Genomic DNA, 20,592 nt, shown 5'->3' on the forward strand with positions numbered 1-20,592 from the left:
GGTCTTTGTGCGTGCACTCAGTCACGCAAAAAGACCAAAGACGCTGTTAGCATTTAGCCTCTCCTCCTTTCCTGAATGGGTCCAAACATGGGTGAAGTAAGAAGCGACCAAGCTGTTCCCCTATTTAAATACGGTTACGTGAGTAGTTAAATGATCCAAATACACAAAATTAAACATGTCGATTTTCTAAGCCCAGAGGCGTTTTTTCCTATACGCAAACTACACAAGGTGCCCCGCATCTCAGTCAAACTACATGTGGTTTCACTGATTAATCAATGCGTTGTAATGGGACAGACTCTCTGACAGCGCTCACTCACTCTCCGCCTACTTTGCCACATACAACACCAAAACGGAGCAGTCTGCTGAAGTGAATGTCACTTCCAAAGCTCTTCGCCTCATGCGCGCCTGCATGTTCTCTGCGCGGACTCTGGACGTCATCGGCCATACACTCATTTAAACTATCTTCTTCTTGTCTCTAGCGGAGAATCAGGACAGTAGTTTGGCGGAGGAGAGTAAAGCCATTGTACGTGGCCTTTTTGTCTCAAAGAGGAGTTGAATCCACACAGTTCTCATGAGTACAGTGACTAAAACGAATTGGGCGACTCACAGGCTAATTCTCAATAGCAAGACAGAAATAAACATCAGGTGTAGGTTTCAGTTAGTTTTAAATTAGTGGTTCCCAAACTGTGGGTCAGGGACCAGGGGTGAGAGAATGGGACCATTTGCCATTTACCATTTTAAAAAGTGGGGGAAATACTTAGTAGTAGTGCTAAATCCCAGTCTGACAGTGGCTTGGTGGTTAGTGGTTCTCACACAGAGGGGCAGGGTCTGAATGGAGGTCATTATGTTCCACTTCTGCCCTGCACTACTGTACAGTGGAACTGTTTTTGACCGTAAATGGATTCGCTCTTCGCCGAATAGCCATAGGATGCGAACTGTAGGGCTCCCGTCTGGATTTTTGCTTAGGCCCCAGAAGGGCCAGCACCGGCTCTGTCTGAGCGGATAAATATTGTAAGGCGTAATTGGAGCACTTCGACATCCGCGCAGTAAAGTGAAGATATTACTGCGCAACATCTTTGTGACTGAGCGCACGCACAAAGACAGGTGCATTAACTCGTCTAAGCTCAAGTAAGAACATAAATCTCAGTATGGAAAAACTGTGGCCTATTACTTTAATAGGAGTATGCAGAGTTTAAAATGTTAAAGGTCCTATATCATGTAAAATAAACTTTTTGTAGCTTTTAACCATGTTGTAATACTGCTTCCTTCTCAAAAACACCCCCAGAATGTTTTTTAGCTTCATTCACGCAGTTCTAAGCAATTCTCCTGAATCCTGCTGCAGCTGCTCCGCCCTCTCCTGGAAAACCACTGACTTGTAACACTCTGACGTTTTTTAGGTCATAATGTCAGACAGGAAGAGCCCGACGTCTGTAATGTTATGCCCTAATTTCATTTATAAAACAGCTTTTTCATTATTTATGTTGTACGAAAAAGAAAAGAAGAAAATAATTTAAAAAAAGAAAGTGTCCGAGGCGTCCGCGCTGCCCTTGCAGAGAAAACAAACACACCCCTTGAGCATCTGAACAGATGTCATGTTTGCACTGAAAGTTGTGAAGAAGGAGCTCTTTCTAACCTACTCTGGACACACCTGTTCTTTTTTCTAACCTAATGATAATGTCACGGAGAAAAGCGCTTTTGGTTGCGAGAGGTACAGGACTTTATTCAGCCTTCTTAAAGAAGAGTTCACTCGCCAGAAGTTGACATTTCTTTCCGGGATTCGGCGACTATCAGCCAAAACAGTGTTTTTCTGTGACTGTCTCTTGATGGATGTTTGGTGAACCTTCGCCAGAATCAAAGTGGATTAACTTTTATAACCAACGCGAGTCCCATAATGTAAACACCCGATGGAGCGGCCAGGACAGAGCGGTGAGTCAATCCAAACGCATGTTAGCTTGTGTTGCAGATGTCAACTCCTTATAACTGCATTGTGAAGTAACTTCACTTAGTGCTGTGATATTTATATTTATTTTACTGCTAATAATGCATGGGCAGATCCGCTTGGAGAGAGGGGGCGGAGTTAACTGAATTGAGGCATCTGGTTTTCCGGGTTTGCAAAATACCCCCAGAAAACACTTATATTTCTCACAAAAAATAGTGCTCCATAGCGGTAGAGGAACAATATAGATACAGACGGCATCTCGTCATAGAAGGGGGCGTGGCTTCGCCGAGGGGGAAAATAGAATCTTTTGGGAAACACAATTTTCCCTCTTTTTAACCATTTTCTGGTGGAATATGAACTTATTTATCACATACAAATCGGGTCCATATGGATATTTTCTCACAGCAGATTGTTCAGTAGAAGTGAAAAAACGGCAGTTGTAGCAAGCACTAGCTAACCGTTAGCATTAGCCCGATGCTAACATGTAGCATCATATTAGCATTCTCCGTTTTTTTATGTATTTATGGACTGTTGAACCACTTTGCTCCTCTCCATGACTTTGGATCTTTATTTAGTAGAAACTATATTCATAATTCAGCATTTGTTAAAGTAGTTTTTCAATAATTAGAGAAAGTTTAGATTTTTTCAAAATTGTTTTCCCCCTTAACTGTTTTCAAACAGGACCGTATATGGACGATTCCAGAGATGCCGTCTGTTTCTATATCATATAAATGCCTATACTTTACTTTGGGATGGCTAAAATAGCATGATACAGATCCTTTAAGACATTACATTATAGACGTCAAGCATTTCCGTTCTGCTCTGATGACACAACTGAGCAAGTCAGTCGTTTACCAGGATTCAGGAGGATTGCTGAGAACTGCGTGAATGAAGCCAAAAACACTCTGGGGGTGTTTTTGATAAGGAAATAGGATAACAACATGGTTAAAAGCTCCAAAAAGTCAATTTTGCATGATATAGCTCCTTTAAACAGCATTGTAGCTCTGTGTGCTTCTTTTTGACTGAGATAGATTTTGTAAAGATGCTAAAGTCTGATTCCATAGAATTCTGAAAGCAAAAACACACATAGAATTCAAATTATCAACTAAATGACATACTATGATATAATTATTTAGGCAATGCAACTAATCAAATGTGTAGAAAATAGAAGCGCCTGCAGGTATGGTTAAAATACTGGTATACAGTTGTATAATTTCCTTGTACAAATCAATCACATTTTTCTACAAAAAACAAAACATGGTTTGAAAGCAAACATTGCAGACATTAAAACTAACACAAAATTAATGAGTGTGAACTATAAGCATGGCAGCGTTTTCATTTAAAAAAAAAAGGTCAATTTTGACGTTTGAAGAGTGTAGATCAAATAGTTGTTTAGACTTGTTAATAGTTAATAATCACCCCAAAATTATCACATCCTGTTTATCCTGTTACACTCAGATTAGCGAGCACAAACAGTCAAGTACACACACAGGATGTCAACAAACCGTGTTTTTACTTAGCGACAAAAAGTCACAGGAGATAAATCCGTGCTTATTGACTTGTTTGGAAAACCCGACCGTGAACACGAGACTCCTTTCACATCCTATGCACGAGCTTAATATAGAGACTGCAGTTACACGTAAGACCTGAGGTGGCAGTAGTGAGTACAAAAATGACTAACTTGCATCTAGTCCCTTTAAGGGATAGTTTCTGTGTAATGTAAAGGTGATTTATTTAAACAAATATAGTCATTCAATGCATCTGTGTTTGTGTCCACAGAGAAACTATGCAAGATGACAAGCCACAGAGTTGGAACTTAGGCAGAAGTTCTGATGAGTGGGTCCAAGACACTGTACAAGGTCAGTCAGTGCAGTGTATCAAACACATAAACTTGTATCAAACACATAAATAGATCTTACCTGGTGTCTGCACCCTCTGTGTCCAGGGGAAGGTCTGCAGAAGGTTGTGAAGAACCATAAGTTGAGCCTCATCCGCAGATGTGAGAGTGTGACAGAGGGAACTGAAGGATCAGGAGATAGAACTCCTCTGAACAGGATCTACACTGAGCTGTACATCACAGAGGGACTCAGGCAAGAGGCCAGAGCACATGAGAAGCTCCTGGACGAACAGTCCAAAAAGAACATCGAGGAGAAGGCCATCAGGTGCCAGGACATCTTTAAACCTCTGCCCCCTGAGCAACAGCAGGGGGTGTTACAGCAGCAGGGCTCAATCAAAGCTGTGCTAACTGTGGGTGTGGCTGGAGTGGGGAAGACCTTCTCAGTCCTGAAGTTCTGTCTGGATTGGGCCCAGGGCTCAGAGAACCAGGAGCTGCAGCTGGTGGTGCCACTGTCCTTCAGAGAGCTCAACCTGGTCAGAGGGAGGGACTACAGTCTGATGGAGATGATCCAAGTGTTCCATCCAGCACTCACTTCACAGGTCACACACATTTACCTCCGAATTTGCATTAGTCCCTAAATTTCAAGTACATTTACCGAGTCATCTTTAAAATTCTGTAAATGTTATTGACTTTTAAAATGGAATAGGGTCCCGGGTTCGATCCCAGACTGTTTGGGGCCTGTCAGTTGTAGTAGCAATTGTTCTCCCAGTGTCTGAGGTTTCCACGAGGTGCATCAGTTTCCCCTCTGCAGTCAGAAATTCTGAAATCTTAACGGAACTGTCCTGGTTAAAAAAATGTTAAATACAATTCCTTATTCCATTTCTTAGCAAGTATAAAAATATTTAGCAAAATGTTGGTGTATAAAATAAAACTGTGTTCTCCAACTGATGTATGTATCTATGGATTCACCTTATTCCACCTCACCCACTTTTACCTCTTTTTGCCATAGATCGGCACTTCCTTTGTCTGTGTAGAACTGATTTTCTCTTGACATCTCCAGTCATATGTAAACTAATACGAGAATACGAAACTTCCGGAATAAGGTGAATAGAGTTCTTTTGACACCTCTTCCATGTCTCTGATCCACAGACGCTCCCAGCTCACACCCTGTCCGTCTATAAACTCCTGTTCATATTCGACGGCCTTGACGAGAGTAGACTGCCTCTGGACTTCAGCTGTGAGCGGATCTCTGAGGTCACACAGAGGTCAGAGGTCGGAGTACTGTTAGTGAACCTCATCAAAGGCACTCTGCTTCCTCACGCCCTTATATGGATTACCTCCCGCCCAGGGGCGGCCAATCAGAATCTAGCCCAGTGCGTGCAGAGGAGCACTGAGGTCAGGGGCTTCATCACTGACCAACGTAAGGAGGAGTACTTCAGGAAGAGGTTTTCCGATGAAGAGCAGCTTCAAACTGTCCTCTCCCACTTCAGAACCTCCAGCAGTCTCCATAACATGAGCCAGATCCCAGTCTTTTGTTGGATCACCTCAACAGTCCTGGAGCATGTGTTAAGAAATCATCAGAGCGGACCACTGCCTCAGACACTCACAGACATGTATGCCAGCTTCCTGTTGGTGCAGACACACAGGAAGAGGAAGTACAAACCGCTGCAGAGGAAGAGGAAGTTTGAAATAGGACATGATGATGGTTCAGTGAAGAAGTGTTTGAGGAAGTCTCATGTCCAGGAGGTTTGTTCTGAGAAGAATCAGAGCCTAGAGGAGCAGGAGGAGAGTGAACAGATGATGACAGAGATGGTTCAGGAGGTCAGCCTCCTGACAGCGGCCGATACGGAGCTCCTTCTAAAGCTGGGGAGACTGGCCTTTGAGCACCTACAGACAGGAAACATCATGTTCTACCAAGAAGACCTGGAGCAGGTAGGTCTGGACCTGAGCGAGGCCTCGGTTTACTCTGGACTCTGCACTGAGATCTTCAAACGAGAGAGTGTCTTCAACCAGTCAGTCTACTGCTTCATCCACCTGAGCGTGCAGGAGTTTCTGGCAGCAGTTTACCTGCACCACTGCTTCAGCCACAACACTGATGTAGTTAAGATGTTTCTTGGAGTCACAAGCAAAAAGACCATCTCAAAATTAAGTCCAAACGAGTTTCTTAAACAAACTCTTGAAAAGTCCCTGCAGAGTCCAAACGGCCACCTAGACCTGTTTGTGCGGTTCCTTCATGGCCTCAGCCTGGAGTCCAACCACAGACTTTTAGGAGCTCTGCTGAGTCCAATGGACCAATCAGAAATCACACAAGTCATTAAAAACCTTAAAGAGATGAACTCAGAGAAAGTCTCTCCTGACAGAAGCATCAACATCTTCCACTGTCTGATGGAGTTGAAGGACCAGTCTGTTCAGCAGCAGATCCAGGACTTCCTGAAGTCTGGAGGTGAACCTAAAGAGAGACTGTCTGAGATCCAGTGCTCGGCTCTGGCCCACATGCTGCTGATTTCAGAGCAGGTCCTGGAAGAGCTGGACCTACAGAAGTACAACACGTCTCGAGAGGGTCGACCGAAACTGATTCCTGCAGTGAGGAACTGCAAGAAGGCTCGGTCAGTCCTCAGTCACAGACAGCAGACCTTTATTCAATCAGATTAATAAACTTAAACATCTGTTCACAGGTTTGTTAATTGTGGACTCTCAGAGCTTCACTATGAAGTGGTGGTCTCAGCACTGAGGTCCAGCCCCTCCCATCTCAGAGAGTTGGACCTGAGTGGAAATGACCTGAGTGACTTAGCAGTGTCCTCACTGTGTACTGGACTGAAGAGTCCTCACTGTCAACTCTCTTCTTTCAGGTCAGTGCTGTCTCTGAGGACATCAGTTAGTCTGGATTAGGGCTGACACTTTGCTAATCGATTAATATTATTTGACTATTTCCTTGACTCAGACTTCTTTTTGATAAACTTTTTCTGTTCTGAATACGTTCATCCACTGAATTAACTATTATGTACTTGTAATTGATTGACTGCGGATTTCTGCACTTTGTGCATGTTCAGCCTATGCAACCAAAATTGGCCTTCTGCAGATTTCCAGTTTTTTTATACAAGAGTTTGAAATTTTTGCATTGGTGTGTAATGTGGACCTGTCGCATTAGTGTGTATGGGGGGATACAGCCAATCGGGAGACTCCAGGCCTTTCAGCCATTTGTGCAGCTTCTGCCATTGAAGCACTGAGGCCATTTCAACAGTTTGACCAGTTTATGGAATTTAAAAAGTTTATGCATTTTAAAGCGTTTATGCAACTGACGAGTTTATGCCATTTAGGACTTTTGAATTTTAAAGAGCTTATGCAATTTACATAATTTATGCAAATTAACCCATTCATGCATTTTACCACTTTATGCAGTTTATTCACCTTATTCCGGAGGCTCGCGTGGGCGCCGCCGAATTGTGCCCGCCCCTTTTCTCCTATGTGTTAACATGGGGCCGGAGAAGTCCACATAAAATCAGTCACAACACAAAAACAAAGCCGTTTTTCGGCCGCGCTGAGAAACGCTGCAGTGTTGACTGCAAACATTGGACATTTTACACAAATCAATCGACTAAACATCAGATTTGAGCGGAGAATATTTTCCCTCGTTCTCCGTTAAAGTGAACGGGCTTCGCGCTCGACTGGAAGTGTCTGGACAACGGAAGTGCCGAGACAACGCAAAAAGTGGCAAAAGTGGGCGGGGTGGAATAAGGTGAATACAGTTTATGCAACATGACATTTTATGCATTTTACCAGTTTATGCAAATTAAATTATGCAAATTAAGCACATTTATGCAATTTGAACAGTTTATGCAATTTCTGCATTCGCTTCCCGCAATTCCGCAGTCAATCTAGTTCTTTTTGTTGTTTTATGCAATTTTTATGCTTATTTCTCATAAGTCTGGTGTAAGATTTTGGCCATCTGAGACAAACAATCACTTGCTTTTGGCAATATTTTTAAACTCCAACTAATTTTAAAACTCAATAACATGGGGTGTAGGTCGTAAGGTGAGACAGGGATTAAGATTAAAAATAGAATGGTCATAGACAAACTGCGACAGACATCAAGCAGTATGAAATTTTGGAATGCTAATCGCAGAGTGAGCCATCTCTCACTGCAGCAATTATCTCCTGTCAGGCGTGTCATCTACATACACACAAAACAATACACCAGCACTGCCAGAATCACCATCAACAGGGCCCAGACACAAACAGCACCATGTTTTACTTTCCTTGCACTTTCCCATGAAAATAAACGCTGCTAGCAAGCCACACTGGAGTCATAGCTGTAATCTACACCTAAAAATCTTATCAAGATCAAAACTAAAATAAAATGTTATTGCTGTACTGAAATTTGCTGTTACAAAAAATAGATTTTAACACCAAAGTTGTTGTTTCCAAAACTCAGGTATTGCTGCTCTTGCATATTTGCATCTTATTAGTAGTTCTTGGCATCTTTCAAGGATTTTTTACATGGGCAAGGTGGGCTGAAATTAAAAAACCCTAACCAATCACTAACATACAAGCGATGTTGCACAACCAAACTTGAGTTGTCTATGGACATTAAACATATAATCTATCTTTTATTCAGACTGGAGTGGTGTGGTTTGTCAAGGATCAGCTGTTCTACTCTGGCTTTAGCTCTGAAGTCCAACCCCTCACATCTCACACTCCTGGATCTGAGTCATAATGAAAACCTGTCAGATTCAGGAGTGTCTCATCTGAGTGAATTTCTGCAGAGCCCAGAGTGTCAACTGGAGACTCTCAGGTAATTTCACTGTCTCTGATGTATTCCAGGTTTAAAAGACAATCCAGTTACCTAGAGGCCTGTCCCAATAATTACTATAATGATTTATCGTGGGCCCCAGCGTACCCTACGCCGCTGGCCCAGCTCACATATACCGCCGGTAAGAGTGCAAAGTGAGCTTGTGTCTGCACCTTTGCTCTAGTCTACCACGTTTGCCTTCGCCCTCAAGATCGGGCCCCAGGGGTCTGATGGGTTAATCAAAGTCTGTCCATAAACATTAACACTGTAGCCTAGTTTCATGTTTAAATCACCAATGAGGTTTAGTGTACAGATTGATAAATGCCAAAAGAGGGGGTCATACAATCTGATTTTGCAGTACTGGTTTGATAGTTTGTTTTTTCAATTCAATTCTTGGCATAGTCGGACTAGACGCTTCATGTAACTGCACTGATTGTACACATACAGGGCCTTTAAACTTTGACAAAAGAGCCTGTTGTCACATGTATTACATGTATTTTTCTCAATTTTATTACAAAAACAGTATTCAGTGAACAGATCTTAATCAAATCATTTTCTCTTTACTCAGATTGGAGCACTGTGGTTTGTCAAAGATCAGCTGTTTGTCTCTGGCCTCAGCTCTGAAGTCCAACCCCTCCCATCTCAGACACCTGGATTTGGGCTGGAACAGACTGACAGACTCAGGAGTGTCTGATCTGTGTGATTTTCTGCAAAATCCAGACTGTCGACTAGGATCTCTCCGGTCAGTTCACTTTTTGTGACTAAAGTCATGTTTAAACATTTTCAATGTTGTGCATAATAACTAGAACTAGAACTCTAATTTCATACAAAGTCATACAAAATTAACTACTTTATAATTAATTTGTTTTTAGTAATTTAATTACTTGTTATTTTTATCTGACACATAGCAAAAAAGCAGTTTTATGTTATAATTATTTAATTATACCAAGTATAATTCATTTTTTGTTTCTCCGTTTCAGAATGAAAGTATTCATGTATACTTTGTTTTATTGATTGATTTTTTAAATTAAAATCCAAAACGATAAAACCAAAAAAATGTAATTAAACAAAATAATTCAAAATGGACTGAATTTTAGGTTTTCTTATGAAGCTTAAATCAAATAATGACATTTTAAATCACCGTCTCAGCCCGATTTGATTTTGTTTTATTGTGTTATTTGTCTGGGGGCACCTGGAAGCTGGCTGTACTCTGCGTAATGTTCCCGTCTTGAAACACGCTGGCTGGTTCCGAAACAGGCAGATTGCTAAGAGCTCTTACGCCAAACCGGATGTGCGTCAGCGTCCGCCATGGCAAGTTGCCTCCGAATTGGTAAGTCAGTTAGGAAGTAGTTAGGAAAAGGAGCCTTGATGCTAACTATCATGGCCACTTTAGCATAGGGACCTCTGATGCTAACTAACCAGTGATTAGGAGCTATGTGCCATCCCATAAGCCACTGCGCCAAAAAACCCCACCCCCCTCGCCCCCACCCTCGAGTGATTCATGCGCAACCACTGTTGATTGACAGGAGCACATTTAATAATAAAAATAATAATAATTAAAAATTAAGATTCTGCACAAGCCAAACTTTATAAAAGTGATAAATCCATGTTGTCGTCCCCACAGCTCAGTCACATGTCAGTGTTAAAGAGTAAACTCAGGAAACAGATTAAATGCTTTTGTTTTCATTTAGTAGAAACTTAAGCCACATGGATCATTTGCTGCTGTAGCTTTATGAAACAGCTGTTGAAATAAAATAACACTAAAGGGAAATGTTTGGATCATTTGGATTTATTTTTTTCCTTAAATGTCTTTGTTTGGACACTATGTTGTTGTTGGACACTGTACACTAGGGGGCGACATGCACTTTTGTTTGACCTGCGCTCCACCAATAACTTTAAAGAAGAAGAAAAGCAGCTGTTGGTGATGTCACTTCCCCTTCCCCTGTTTAAGGACGGACGGATTGTGCAAATGCTGCTGAAGGTCTAGTTCCCTAACTGCATAGAGGTCTAACAGTCGACCCCAAGAAAGGTTAAGGAGTTAGTTGCTAGTGTTAGTGCTTAGAGGCTACAATTTGATGGTTTCGGATTGAGCCGCTGTTTAAACCGCTGTTGCTATGCAAATACTTGAGAGTTTAATGTCCAGTGCTGCTCTTGTGTGCTTTGGTGGGTTTCGAACATGTGGCCAACTGTCTACATCTACGAAGCACACCTTGAACTCCGAAAGTCTTTGCGTACAGTTGTTTAAAGCAGTACTAAGTCACTCTTCCCCCTAGAGGTCATAAGCGCAACTGCAGGTGTAGTAGCAAGTTACGATTTTTTAACGTATTAATTGTCTTGGAGAGTAAATACTACGCTGACAGGAAAGGCGAAGGGAGAGAGGGTTACTGTGCATCCAATTATACAATGGAAATATTTTTTTTCACTCAAACTTGGCTGTAAATACTGTTTAAAGTGACGTTAGCCCGCAGTTAGCTTTGCCCGTTAGCATATTACCTTCTTCTACATGATTCCATTATTGTGTATTGCTTGCTCCGGACCGGTGGCAGTCAAGTTGCAAACATGACAAACACTTGTATTACCCCCACAGGGACTACGAAAAGGATTTATTAAGGTAAACACGTTACTTAGTACTGCTTTAAAATCAGCGTGTTTCAAGACAGCTTTCGGGTGCCCCTGGGCAAATAAATCACGCTGAGACAGGGATCAATTTTGATAAAAACGTGCTGTGTTTTTTGTTTGTTGTTTGTGGAGTTTAATTTGAAAACCAATAAAACAAAGTATTCAGAACACTTTCATTCTGAAACGTGGAAACGAAAAATGAATTATACTTTGTGCACGGACCCTACAGACGTCTTTAATACAATTACTTTTTTATTCAGATTGGGTGAATGTGGTTTGTCAGAGATCAGCTGTTCCTCTCTGGCCTCGGCTCTGAGGTCCAACCCCTCACATCTCACACATCTGTGCCTAAATGAGAACAGGCTGACAGACTCAGGAGTGTCTCATCTGTGTAGTTTTCTGCAAAGTCCAGACTGTCGACTGGGGACTCTCAGGTCAGTTCACTGTCTATTTGGTTTACGTCATCAATGTCGTACATTGATGACGTAAACGTTGTTTTGTTTAATCTGATGTCAATGAAATACTTTATTCTTTAGATTGAGGAGCTGTAATTTGTCAGAGATCTGCTGTTCCTTTCTGGCCTTGGCTCTGAAGTCCAACCCATCACACCTCACACACCTGGATCTGAGCTTTAACAGAGACTTGTCTGATTCAGGAGTGTCTCATTTGTGTGGGTTTCTGCAGAGACGAGATTGTTGTCTGGAGACTCTCAGGTCAGTTTAATGTCTCTAAATATGTTTGTTCAGGGGTCGTATTGGTCTAAACCAACAATCAAATGGTTGCATTCACGTAACATCACAACATTAAGAGCCCATAGTTTGAAATTCAGGTGGAGAGCAGCTGAGAATTCTATTCTGGTCACTATGATAACTGTTGAGCAACTTTTTGTCTTAGTTTTTGGGGCAGGTAGAGCATTTTTGGCTAATGGGCCATTTTATGTAGTTTCTCGCACATCTGCGGACCCGAAAGTAGAGCTGTGTCATCACCACTTAACAAGATAAGATTGATAAGAAGAATCAAGATTTTTTTTTATCACTAAACTATATTTGTATTTGTTATATAATTCATCAAACTTTTTCTATGCCACCCCTGGACAGAGATTTGATGTTTTTTGTATGTTTGTTGTATGTTTATTTCTCACCTTATACATTGAAGTACACTTAGTTTAACATTCTTACCGTAGAACAGTTTACATGACATAACTAATACTGTAATATTTTGTTGTGTGTGTTATGAGCTCTGGAGAGGGAAAGAACTGCATCATGTCCCTCCAAAAGGTGAAGTTCAAACTGACCAGTATTTCTTATATTTAGTTTAAAAGCGTGTGGATTGTCTGGCCTCAGCCGTGAGTATTTGGACTCCGCTCAGAAGGCTCATCCTTCACTGGCTCTGGATCTACGGAAGAACAACGTGACGCCTGCGAGAAGAAGCTGAGAAACGTCTAAAGACCAGGCCACAGACAGCAAACACAACGGTAAGACAGATTGTGCTTTACCATGAATCAAATGTCTGTTTGTCCCTTTGGTGATAAAAACGTTGTAAATACATGATGTGAATAAAAGTAATAACAACATATGCCTTTAATGATGTGTATGTATTTTACTTCCAGAGCCCTCGTGGTGCAGAGACAACCCCAGCACCACTCCTCAAAGTGAACCCAAGATGCTGCTGTTGTTTTCGTTGTAAGCTTTTTAATAATGTGTCTGACGATGTCTTCTACATTTATAGGGTTACTGAGAGGTTTATTGAGCGGAAAGTCCACTCAATTTTCTACTGTTGAAGGTTCTGTTTCTGCTTAGACTTAAAAATGTGCACTTTTGAAATCCAGGGCTTGGAGTGCCAGGTACACTTTACTTGCCCAACAACAAGTAATGGCGTTTCTTTTAAGCTGAAATGTTTATAATGTACTTTTTCGATGTTTTTATTGTTCCACATTTTATTTTATTTTCAATCAAATGTTTTATTAATCTATTTACAATCTATTTCAAATGTTCTCTGACAATAAGGGTCCTATCCAAATAAAGGAAAGACATAGATGACATAGTTTGATCAATTTAACCTCATCAAAAAATCAACAGATTCAATGTTTTCAAAGGAACTGTCTCATCCCTTCTGTATATGGCAGAAAAACACTGGAGCGGATTTTGAAGTCTGGAGCTATGCAGTGTGGATCTGCTCAGTTGTTGGGGTCAGAAAGTGTCCCAAACTACAGCACAGTGACCTATGCATCCAGTAAGTGTATCAGTGTTGGATGAAACTGTGAGTGCGATGAGCTGCTGACCTCTCCCTGAAGCACAGCCGTCCCACCGTGGAGTGCAGCACAGACAGACGCTGGCGTATGGTCGGGTCGTTAGGTCCCAGCATCTCCTCGGCCTGTTGGTAATCGGCCAGAGCGTAGAGCCAGGTCTTCTGCTGAAAGAAACAGTCTGCAACGCAGCACAGCCACTGGTCATTTTCACACAGAAAATGAGTCAACACTCGTTTATGATGGCATTTTTAATGATAATGTGTGCTTCGCGTTTCTTCTCCCACATGGACAAAGCACAAAACTGTTTCTATGAGCTCAGCACAGACTACACAATTTGTTTCAGTCTTAAGAGATTTGGGGGGGATCCACTTTACACGTCTGGGTTTAGCGCGATTATAGAACGACTGGGGGTTCACACATAACAAGAGACAATCGCATTTTGAGTTTTACATTTAAGAAAATTCCCAAAATGTATATTGACATTTTCTTGCCACTTTTGGAACCCTGATATTTGAGTTAACCTCTTAACTCCCGCCTGAAATGAGAGGATCTTTTTCCTCACGTCATCACTTTTTTTTTTCCATCATTTTTTTGTTGGGTATTCAACTCATTTTTGATCATTTTTTGTCACATTTTTGTCATTTTTTGTCAAATTTTTGTAATTTTTTGTGTCATTTTTTGTCACATTTTGGTCATTTTTTCATCAATTTTTTAATTAAATTTTTGTCATTTTTTGTCACATTTTTGTCAATTTTTTGTCCTTTTTTTGTCCATTTTTAATCACATTTTTGTAATTTTTTTTGTCACATTTTTATCACATTTTTTTGTCACATTTTTGTCATTTTTTTGTCGCATTTTTGTCATTTGTTCGTCAATTTTTTGTCACATTTGCATCATTCTTTTCGTCTCAGTTTTGTTGCTATTTTCACAGCTTTTTTTCCAGAAGCTTTTGGACTGGGGTAACGCCAAACTGGAGAAAATGTGCTCGGTTCAGGTGGGAGCTAAGGGGTTAATATTAAAACCTTTCAGTTTGCCATAACCCAAATCTTAAATCTTCCCAATTGGAGCTTACAGCCTATGAGCCAGAGTAACGTCACATTTGAAAGCTAAGACCTACAAAACATTTTCCTCGCGTTGTCATCACTTTTAGTCAGTCAGTTTTTGTGCTTTTTGTCCCTTTAAGTTAATATTTGATCACTTCTCAGTCGCCAGTTTCTTGCGTTTTTTGCAACTTTTTTGTGGCTCTTTTGATGGTTCGCTCGGTTAACGGTTAAAGAGACTAGATGCAAGTTGGCCATTTAATACTCACTGCTGCCACTTCAGGTCTTCAGCGTAACTGCAGCTTCTATATTAAGCTCGTGCATGACGGCACTTCAGACCCGAATTAACACCTTTCTGAGTGACAGTGCAGGATTTGAGAGGCAGTTGTGGTGAACAGGTCTGGGCTCATTCTACACATTAGGACATGGAGGAACATGTAGGACAGGGGTCCTCAAACTACAGCCCCCCAACTTGTAGAGCCCAACTAGCCCATTCCTGTGCGGAGTTAGGATATTTTAACTAAATAACCAGTTTACTCATTCCAGCCACTAGGGGGCAATTTGAATAAATAAAAAATAATTCCACAGGTGTCCAGCAGAGGACACTTACATAAGAGATCAGAATATAAACACATTATAGCCACGTGGTAAATGAAGCTGACCACCACAGAGTGTGGAGAGAATGAATAATGACTACAGTACTTTGAGAAACTTATACAAGCTTATACAGCACAATACAAGTGTAAGAAGCTATTACTTTGGTCACATTACATAATGATGATTTATTTGAAAATAAAAATAAATGGAAACTAAACGTGTGAAGACTTGATTACAATTTTTGCAAACCACTACAGTGAAACAAATATGAGCCTGAATCAAGTGTTGATCTTGTGGATATAGTCGTGGGGACGACTGTGCAGGCGAGTCATCTCTACTTCACAAAGAGGCATTTTGGTCTGAATCATGCAATTCTATGTTATAGCCGACCCGGTCCGGCCCCCCATCAAAGTCAGGAACAATAATGTGGCCCCCAGAGAAAAAAAGTCTGAGGACCCCTGATGTAGGGGGAGGAAAATACATAATTTTAACTAGGGATGTTCCGATCAGGATTTTTGTTCCCCGATCCGAGTCCGAGTCATTTGATTTTGAGAATTGCCTGATACCGAGTCCCGATCCGATACCTAATACATTATTTTAAAAATTAAGATAAAAACTATATTATTCAACTTGTTTTCATTCAGGGTTTTGGATGTAGAGAGTAACTCTACTGTGTCTGTTTTTTTCTCAGGTAAGCAAGACTATTAGTCTTTACAGTGTAATATAGTTTTACACAGAGAGGCTGATCTAAAATCCCATTCGTTATTAAATGTGTTTGTTGATTGGCAATGAAAACAAAACTTGGGCAATACATTTTTTATGCACTGCAATGTAAAAAACTGTCTGGCAGCACAGAAAAAACACAGCAGTAATGTGGCAGTTAAATAACACAATATGTTTGGCCAAAAGCTAAATGTGCCATGTTAACCTGATTACATTCTCTTTAATAAGTAGATATAGGGTGACCACATTTCCCAGCCTGAAAACCGGGACGGGGTCGAGGTCCGTGCGCGCAGTGCACCGTCCACCGAGCTGTGCACGCGCACCGTCCACCGAGCTGCGCACGCGCACCGTCCACCGAGCTGTGCACGCGCGTCGTTCACCGTGGCTTGAGCGCGGGTCACCTACTGTGGGCGTGTACAGAGTGCATGTGTTTTACTAAAGACTAAGACAACCAGGAGTGACAACAAGTGCTTCTTCCTATATTCACCTCCTGAACGTAGTGCGGGGATAAGTGTAGAGAGGAGGCAGTGGTTATCAGGTTATAGAGACGAAGTTTCCCTCGTCTTTCAGCGTTTGCGCACGTATGAGCGCAGCGGGCTATCACAGACTTTTAAACATCTCCGCAGAAAAGCGAGGAGCGTCTCTCTGCTCAGTGCGGGTCTGAGTAGGCACGGTTTAATCAAATGTAGCGGGTAATAGCGATAAAAACTGCTGTTTGCTACTTCTTACCGCTCTCTCTCCGCCCTGTCTTCCTGTCCGTTCTCACTCCTCTCTCCTCTTAGCCGACAGTAAACTCTGCACGGGTTATCGGAGATGTTGTTATTGTTCTCCTGCACTGGCACTTGTGTGGATTTGTGGATTTCTCAGATGAAGGGGGGACACGGACTGAGCGATGGTGCGAGTGGTTTGACGCAGCAGGTGGAGTGAGTGACAGAGGCGCTGGGCCAGGTGAGTGACAGAGGCGCTGGGCCAGGTGAGTGACAGAGGCGCTGGGCCAGGTGAGTGACAGAGGCGCTGGGCCAGGTGAGGGACAGAGGCGCTGGGCCAGGTGAGTGACAGAGGCGCTGGGCCAGGTGAGTGACAGAGGCGCTGGGCCAGGTGAGGGACAGAGGCGCTGGGCCAGGTGAGGGACAGTGGCGCTGGGCCAGGGGGAGAGGACAGAAAGTGACTCGCGGTAGCTCAAAATCTGATCAAAAGTAACGAGAATGGACACGCATAAATATCCGAGTCCTGATCGGGAGGTGTTGTCCGATTCCGATCGAGTCTGTAACCACGTGATCGGGCCCGATTTCCGATCACGTGATCGGATCGGGACATCCCTAATTTTAACATTAAACACCATATAGTCCCTTTAATGAAAAACTTGAAAAGGTGCAGCCTAAACTAAAACAGAGTAAATGTAAATGTAAAAACGGTGAAGCTGGCACCTCCTCTGTTGATGTAGAGCCCGGGCTGCTCCTTCTCCTCCTCCAGGGCCTTGTTCAGCAGCGCCGTGGCCTCGTCGTACAGCCCTCTGGAGAAACACTCCAGGGAGAAGTCATTGTAGGTGAGGACCAGCTGGAACCGAGCGTCTTCCACCACAGACTGTCCCTCCTCCGCGCCCTCGCCCAGCTCCACGGCCTGCACCAGGTCTTCTATGGCGGCCGTGAAGTCCTTCAGACGACGATACAGCGTCCCTCTGGGTGGAAAACAGACGAGGGAAAGTAAAGATATGTGGCGCAGCTACAGCTGGGTCGCAACATTTCTTTCAATACTAGTACTTTAAAAATACTTTGGTTTTCGATACCAGAACAATACTTTTTCTGATACCTATACTCAAATATTTGTCATTATTATACGGCCCTTCACAACGTAAGTAGAAGCTCCGTTGATTTGAATGGGATTTCCCAACGTTCTACCGGTCATTATTTTCTGATAAAGGACCTCTGAAAAAAATAACGACGCTGCCAATGGCAACGGAGTTTGTGCTTTCATATCACTCCGCGCGTACGTAGTAGCGACACTATCTGTCCCGTCACTGAGAGAGAAGTTGGGGAAATCGCTCGTGAAGTTAGCGTGAGTCTGACTTTCAACTTACCCAGAGATTCACCACCATTCCTCCAACTGCACCTTCAACTAAGTAGCTAGCCTTGCTCCTTCTAGCCTAGCAAAACGTTGCCGAGCAACGCGCAAACTTTTGGGAACGACGACAGTGGCACAGATGGTAGAGCGGGTCGTCTCGAGATCGGAAGGTCAGGGGTTCGAATCCCACCTCCTGAAAGTGCACACTGTCGTTGTGTCCTTGGGCAAGACACTTCACCCACATTGCCCCCAGTGTCTGCGTACATTGGTGTATGAATGAAAGCATGAATGGGTGAGTGGATCCTTGCTGTAAAGTGCTTTGAGTGCCTAATGTAGGTGGAAAAGCGCTATATAAGTTGAGACCATTTACCATTTACCATTTGTCGCGGAAGTCATTAAATAAACCTTTCGACCTTCATAAAAGTGTACGAAGTTTATGTTGTGTGTGTTCAGTTGGCAAATGGCCGTATAATAAGCGGGATAATGTATAGAACCTTCAGGGCGAAACAAGACCCCTCCGCTTCGCGTCGGGGTCCGGTTCGCCCTGTCGGTGCTTATTTTCCCGATAATGACCGGCGTTCTATACATTATCCCTTACTTAATAATGTTTTTTTTATTTAATTTATTCCTTTTCCTTCCATTTAATTTCTTTGACATTTGAATCATTTTTTTGAGGTGAAACAACCAAGAAACTTTCTTGGTAAAAGACAAGGGCAGAAAATAAACACTACAATTTCTTCTTCATTTCCCCCCCATTTTTAACAATATTTTAGATATTCTTTTTTCATTAATAATTCAAAATTTTTCTGCCAATTTTTTCCCCCAATTATTCCATGTTTTTTTTTCCCCAATTTGTACCACTTTTTTCTCTATATTTTTTCCACTTTTTTTCCCAATTATTTCCTAAGTTCCCCTCCCCATTTATTCCATATTTTTCCCATTTTTTATAAATCAATGTTTTTCCCACTTTTTTCCCCAAATATGTTTATGCCATTTATTCCGTGTTTTTTCCCAATTTTTTTCAATGTTTTTCCAATATTTCTCCCATTTATTCAATGTTTTTACACAATTTGTTCCACTTTTAACCCATTTTTTTCACTTTTTTTTATCAGTTTATTTCCCTTTTTCCCTTTTTTTGAGTGTTGGTCCTCAATCAAAACGGCAGTCATAGCAAGTGCTAGCTACTGTTCGCATTAGCGCGATGCTAACATGTAGCATCATGTTAGCATTCTCCATTTTTTTTATGTATTTATGGGCAGTTGAACCACTTTGCTTCTCTCCATGTCTTTGTATCTTTATTTAATGGAAAACTATATTCATAATTCAGCATTTGTTAAACGGACCAGATGCAAGTTGTCATTTTTATACTCACTACTGCCACCTCTGGTCATACGTGTAACGGCACCTTCTATATTAAGCTTGTGCATGACGGCAATTCAGACCCGGGGTGTGTGCCACCTGAACAGGTAAAGGCCTGGGTCCTGGGGGAGGTTCTCCAGAGCCAGGTTGATGGCCTTCAGAGCCTGGTGCAGCTCGTCCCTTAGAGCTCGGTCCACCGCTGCCTGTCTGGCTCTTTCCGCCGCCGCCTTCAGCTGTCGCAGCAGAGCGCCCCCCTCTGGACAGGACGGGTTCAACTGCAGGGCGCACTTCACGTCCTGGAAACACTGAGGAGTCTGAGGAAACCGAGAAACAATGATCTTAGTGACGACACAACAGTACCACGTTCTGGCCAATGTGAGCATTCAAATGTTGCTGATATTTGGAAAAACTCTTCGGTCCTGCTGCAATAATACAATGTTTTTCCTTTAAAGGAATAGTTCACCGTTTTTCCATAATGAGATATGTTCTTATCTGAGCTTAGACGAGTTGATGTGTATCTGTCTGGTCTTTGTGCCCGTGGAAGAGCTTTCTAACTTCACCCCGTTTGGAGCTATAGGAATATGGTGGGAGAGGCCAAATGCTAACAACATCTTTGCTCTTTTTGCGTGCGGGCACACACAATGACCAGACAGGTACACATCAACTCGTCAAAGCTCAGGCAAGAACATATCTCAGTATGGAAAAACGGTGAACTATTCCTTTAAGGCGAGATGCTGCAGGCGAATAGGGAAACTTTTTAAATGTAGAGATATCAATTTGCAACTTTTGCTGTAGATTACTGACATAAATATGAGGAAAAAAATGTATGGCAAGTTTTTTGTCATTTTTCAAATCAAAATAATGCCTTTTGTGGCTAAAAATGCCCAAAATGTACTCTATTTTCGGCGATGAAATTTGAATAATCCATCATTAATAACTTGTTATAAATACTTTTTCAGAGGGGGGTATCTCTGGAGTCTGTAGGATGAGATAATGAAGTAAAAATGCAAAAATGCTCTTAAAATTACAATTTCCCAAATAAATCTATAGAGAAATATTGAGTCAGTTCAATAATTAAACATGCTATTGTGAAGATTAGGATTTTTTTTGCTTCCAGGTGAATGTTTTAGGCCAAACTGGCCCAAGACATGAACATTGAAATAATTGACTTTTGCCTGTAGCCTCAAGTTTTAGTTTTAGCCACTGCAAAGGTATTTTTGATCGCCGCGGCTAGCAACAGTATGCTAATGCTAGCATAAACTAATCAAGACTTGGACAGAAATTTTGATTGGATCAGTAGTTCAGTATTTATGAAATACAATAACTGATAATATATTGGTCATGCACAAGATGTAATGATCTGACCCCTTTATTGATGAA

At 41.9% G+C, this 20,592-nt stretch overlaps 2 protein-coding genes across 8 annotated transcripts in view; one reads left to right on the forward strand and one right to left on the reverse strand.

Annotated features, from left to right (window-relative positions):
- LOC306970960 (NACHT, LRR and PYD domains-containing protein 3-like) overlaps positions 1-12,904 on the forward strand; it is a 41,404-nt gene extending 28,500 nt beyond the window's left edge. For 3 of the 6 annotated variants that reach the window (XM_079567060.1, XM_079567061.1, XM_079567063.1), the window contains 10 exons: positions 3,719-3,798; positions 3,885-4,375; positions 4,926-6,382; positions 6,452-6,625; positions 8,392-8,568; positions 9,134-9,307; positions 11,445-11,618; positions 11,721-11,897; positions 12,498-12,658; positions 12,794-12,904. In XM_079567060.1, the coding sequence (XP_079423186.1) occupies positions 3,719-3,798; positions 3,885-4,375; positions 4,926-6,382; positions 6,452-6,625; positions 8,392-8,568; positions 9,134-9,307; positions 11,445-11,618; positions 11,721-11,897; positions 12,498-12,618 (3,025 nt within the window). In that variant the 3' untranslated portion in view covers positions 12,619-12,658; positions 12,794-12,904. The remainder of the gene's footprint in view (positions 1-3,718; positions 3,799-3,884; positions 4,376-4,925; positions 6,383-6,451; positions 6,626-8,391; positions 8,569-9,133; positions 9,308-11,444; positions 11,619-11,720; positions 11,898-12,497; positions 12,659-12,793) is intronic. The other 3 variants (XM_079567058.1, XM_079567059.1, XM_079567062.1) reach the window with 1 other exon arrangement.
- The window catches only part of LOC306971638 (tetratricopeptide repeat protein 16-like), a 76,097-nt gene that overhangs the window by 47,367 nt on the left and 8,138 nt on the right, over positions 1-20,592 (reverse strand). For both annotated transcript variants that reach the window (XM_079567976.1, XM_079567975.1), the window contains exons 7-9: positions 19,312-19,526; positions 17,220-17,470; positions 13,466-13,610 (exon numbers count right to left, since the gene is read on the reverse strand). In XM_079567976.1, coding sequence (XP_079424102.1) covers positions 13,466-13,610; positions 17,220-17,470; positions 19,312-19,526 — 611 coding nt within the window. The remainder of the gene's footprint in view (positions 1-13,465; positions 13,611-17,219; positions 17,471-19,311; positions 19,527-20,592) is intronic.

This window comes from Gobius niger (assembly GCF_951799975.1).
Source record: "Gobius niger genome assembly, chromosome: 1".
NCBI classification, from domain to species: domain Eukaryota; kingdom Metazoa; phylum Chordata; class Actinopteri; order Gobiiformes; family Gobiidae; genus Gobius; species Gobius niger.